Below are 4,566 nucleotides of genomic sequence, written 5' to 3'. Positions count from 1 at the left end.
CCCATGTCTGTATGGCAATCGAGGCTGCCTTCCCCACTACCTGAAGTTCACTCGTCACCTCTCCCGCGAGCTCCCTTCTCTTTCTTTCGGGTATGGAGTCCGTGAGTGCGGGTAGCGTGCAGGCAATCACGGGTGCTATTTTGTCGTACTCCTCTTCGGCGAGCGCCCCAAATCTAGACCCTTTCGCCTTTAAGGAGGCTGCCCTCGCTCGTCTCAGGAATGTGGCGGTGTCTTTTGAGTCCGGCGCCTCCCGTTCAACTCTTGCTATCGCCCTCGCTGTGTGTTTGTCGAGCTTCCGCATGAAGTGACGCGCCTCTTCCTTATTTCCAGCGCAGCTGCCGCTCAGTATGTGCGCCAACGACGCCTGTGGTGGCTCATTGTCTTCTTGTTTCCAGTCGTCCCAGTCTTTCAGTTCCCCGCGTCTCCTCCTTGCCTCGCGCGCCTCTTTTGCGACCTCATCCCTAGCCGCTTTGCACGCTCTGCATCCCCAGAACGCACTTCTCGTGGCGGGGCCCCTCATTCCCCGTTTCTTTTCCCCCTCTAGAATACGCCTGTGGTGTTCCCCATGTCCATGTGGCACCCCGACCTGTTGTCTCACCCTGGCCCCCAAGATCGTTTTGGTCGTCACATTGTGATCCCCGACGTCGTCAAATGTCGCCCGCCTGTCCTTCCCCCCGTTCTCGTCTGGTAATCTCATCTTATTATCCCATCGATGCTTGAGGCTGGCTACTGCCACTTCACAGGGTCCGATTCCGTTGGGATCCTTTACCTGTGCGTCTCCCGGGACGCTCTTTCCGAATCGTGTCGGTCCTTCGAACACGCCGTACGCCACCCTAGGGTTCAGCACGTACTTTCCATCCTCCGCCCTTTTGTCTTCATGGTCCTTTCCTCCGTCCGTCGCCGCAAAGTGTGTGAACTGGTGTGAGACGTGCAGCGCGAGGCATGTCTGCGCTACTTTCACGTTCATGGCTCGTCCCTTCCCCGACCGCAGCGGCTCGCTGTCTTTTCCCATCTTAATTCGCTTCCCGCTGCCGTCCTTCAGCTCTCCCCCCGTCTCAAATTCGTCGTATCGGAGCAAGAAGCGCGTTAGGGGGTCCTCCTGTAGCTCCGCTACTCTGATCGCGCTCGCCCCGTGTCCGTGCCCCACGAACAGCTCGTAGTCTTCTTTCTTCCAGTTTATGTGTCTCTGGGGCGCCCCCTCTGGGAACAACGTCTCATCCGCCCCGAGGCTCCCCTCCTGTCGCTCCCTCTCCTGTCTCTCCATCATCTTTCTCACCGCGTCCTTCGTGATCTTATTTTGCTCGGGTATCTCCTCCTCCCATGTCGCGTTGGTATCGAGGCCCGGGGTCCCCTCCAGCTTTATCACTCGATTGTCCCCGTCCTCTCTCGACCCCAGGTGCGTGCCGCTGTCTTGCGCCGGTTTCTTCCCTCCGAGGTAGAGCGTCCTGGCCTTCCCCTCCACTCGGATGTCCGTCCTGGTTCGCCCTTCTTCGAACGTGTGTTCTGTCATGTTGGGTGCGCTTGTGCACACCCCGTTTGCCTCCCTGCTGTATTCAATGAATCGATCGAGCACGTCGCTCCACGACGGAGCATTACTCTCTCCATCGCACGTCTCTAGTGCTCTGTCCGCTTGCGCTGCCTCCGGCCCCGATCTACCTAGTCTTCTGCGGTGTTCTAGCCACTCTCGGAAGGACGCCGCTTGCCGTCTCGCGCCTTGCGCGTGCATTAGCTCCCGCTCCCATGTGTGGGGCATCTTATCGTGCCACACCCAGCTGTCGCTCTGCTCGCCTTCCCATTCGCAGAGGTACTCCCATCCGTGTTCGTCCTCCTCCGTGCCTCCCCCGTAGCAGGTCGGCGCCTTCCTTGCCGCCTTCACCTTCCGCACCCTATCGGGCGCCCTCCGTTCCGTCTTCTGTCCGTGTGCGCGCTCTTCTATGGCCGCCCACTTCCAGTATTGTCGCAGCTGCGCCCACTCTGGTCGCTCCAGCTGCTCCGCCAGCCTCTTGTATTCGCTATGTTCCGTCGTGTTGTCTTTGAGGCCATAGACTCGCTTCATTTGCGGCCACGTCAACACTTCCCCGGTGCCCCATTCTGACACGTCCGACCATGTCGCTATCCCGTGCTTGGCTAGGTTACGTGCAAAGTCACACGCGAGGCCTTGGTTATTCCAGCCATGACTCCTTGTCTCAAAGAGGAGCGGGCCCGACGCTCTCTTTCGTCTCTCTGTCGTTCTCCACGCCTCGGGTCTAAGCGGTCCCTTCTTGCTCTCTTCCCACCCCGCTGTCGTGACCGTCTCCACCCCACACCTCCATTTTGCCTTTAGGTATGCTTCGATCATTAGTTCGTCCGAGAGCTCCCTTTCCCAGTCCCAGCTCGGCTTCCACTCCAGCGGGTTGTCACTTCGGCATCCCAGCCTTCTCAAAGTGTGCGCTAGGCTGCTCTCCACGGCCACCCTCGCTGGTTCCCCTTCCACCGCGCTGAGGGCCCGGTCCACTTGATCGATCAGCGCCGCCGCTGCGTACGTGTATGCATGTTCCATTCCCATCCCTCCTCTCTCCTTCACATCGTATATTTGTAGTCGCGGGATTCCTACCGAGTACCCTTTTGCGTTTAGGGCGCTCGCCCTCACTTGTTCGATGCTCTGGCAATCTTCCCATGTGATGACCGTGGACCGGCCGTAGTAGCCGATAATGCCGCTCAGTGCTAGCGCCATGTTGCGTCGGATCTGCTCTCCTGTCAAGTGCGGCAGGTTGCCTATGATCCAGATTACTCTCTTGCAGTCCGCTACGCACCGCTCCCTCATTTCCGTCTGGCCCTCGCCGTTTGCCCACCCGGTCCTTAGCTCCGTTCCGAGGTATTTGTATCTCTCGTCTCCCTTCAGCTGTGGTATCGGCATGCCATCCGGCATCCTCATTTCGTAGCCCTCGACATCCCGCTCTTCGTTGTTCTCCCGTGTGAATCGTGCGTGTGCGAGAGCCGGGCTGCGAAATTCTTTTGGCGGGCAGCACCTAGCTAGGCTCTTGGGTGGCGCGCCCAACACTTTTGTGTTATACCAAGGAGGGCTACACGACGCCCTCTAAGCTGGGGTGCCGGCGCCCAACACTTCACAACGGAGAGAGACACATACAACGGACCTGGCTTTCCATCCTGCGAGGCGAGGAATGCGACTGCCGTGGTCGACCGATCCGCCCGTGCGTGACCGCCTTCGAGACAGCAACGAGCGGCCGCGCTCGCGTCTCCGGTACGAGTTCGTCGTCGTGATCTGCGTTCGAGCTCCGTCGTGGCATGACGCAATCCTTTCGCGCTTTGTCGCCCGCGACCGCCGGATGGCGGAGGGCCGCGAAAAGGCGGAGGAGGTGCTCGAAGCGATGCGCGGAGCAGGCCTCACGCTTCGCGTCAAGCGGCACCTCGCCCGCGACGGCTCCAAGCTCCTGCTCGCCTTTGTCACGGCGGCGGCCGACCGGCTGGCGGTTCAGAGTGACCGACTCGCGGTCGAGAAGTGGCTGACCGAGGAGCGCTCGCTCGAGAGCGGCGGCGGCGCGCGCTTCGGCGTCGACTCCAAGCCGGCCACGCGGGTCGTCCGTGTCGGAGGCCTGCGCTGCGCCTCGCGCTTGCGCCTCGGCATGCATAGCCGTCGCCGGTCGACCAGGTGGTGTGGCTCTTGATTGGTTAGGCCTGCACTACTTTGCGCCCGTCGAAGGGCCGGCCGCCACGCCGGGCGGCGAGGGAGGCGGCGGTGGCCGGGGCGGCGGCGGCGGGGGCGGCGGCGGAGGCGGCGGCGGCGGCGGCGGCGGAGCAGCAGCAGCAGCAGCAGCAGGAGGAGGAGGAGGAGGCGCGTGTGCAAGCACGGGCGGAGGTGCTGGCGGCGACAGCTCGGGCGTCGGCGTTGGGGAGGCTCTCTCCGCAGCGGCGCGCGTCGAGCTTGTGGGCCACATCTCGGGAGATCACGGGAGATCACGGGAGATCATGGGAGATCACAGGCGCGCGTCGAGCTCGTGGGCCACATCTTGGCCTCGCCGCCTGCGCAGGGCGGCGCCGGGCTCGGTGCATCTTCGAGAGTACCCGAGAGTACCCGAGAGTACCCGAGATTACCGTGGCTGGCGCCGGGCTCGGTGCGGGAGATATGGGGAGATATGGGGAGATATGGGGAGATATGGGGAGAGAGAGGCGGCGCCGGGCTCGGTAGTTGCGCAGAGGAGCGGAGCCCGGCATATCCACGACACGTCCACGACATGTCCCGACACGCGTCCTGCAGGCGTCGCGCAGAGGAGCGGCCCGCTGCGCGGTGTGCGCCTTCTCCTCGCGGTATGGCGCGGAGTCCTGACCTCGGACGAGCGTGACTCGGGTCGTGGTTGCTGCTGGGGGTAGGCATTGTCCTCGCGGTGGCGGCGCTGCACGACAAGCCGCTCAACGAGGTGCTGCTCACCCTCACCCTCACCCTCACCCTCACCCTCACCCTCACCCTCACCCTCACCCTCACCCTCACCCTCACCCTCAGCCTCACCCTCACCCTCACCCTCACCCTCACCCTCACCCTCACCCTCACCCTAACCCTGACCCTAACCC

The 4,566-nt window shown here is 62.5% G+C and overlaps 1 protein-coding gene across 1 annotated transcript; it reads left to right on the top strand.

Annotated features, from left to right (window-relative positions):
• Window positions 1-3,161: 3,161 nt before the first annotated feature.
• EMIHUDRAFT_214569 (hypothetical protein) lies at window positions 3,162-3,673 on the top strand (the record flags this gene model as incomplete). Its single annotated transcript, XM_005763659.1, has 2 exons — window positions 3,162-3,575; window positions 3,650-3,673. 2 exons carry the CDS (start codon window positions 3,162-3,164, stop codon window positions 3,671-3,673), a joined length of 438 nt encoding a protein of 145 aa, XP_005763716.1.
• Between the last annotated feature and the right edge of the window lie 893 nt (window positions 3,674-4,566).

Source organism: Emiliania huxleyi (assembly GCF_000372725.1).
Source record: "Emiliania huxleyi CCMP1516 unplaced genomic scaffold EMIHUscaffold_62, whole genome shotgun sequence".
NCBI lineage: Eukaryota > Haptophyta > Isochrysidales > Noelaerhabdaceae > Emiliania > Emiliania huxleyi.
The sequence above is the reverse complement of the archived record's forward strand: the minus strand, read 5'-3'. Positions and strand labels throughout refer to the sequence as shown.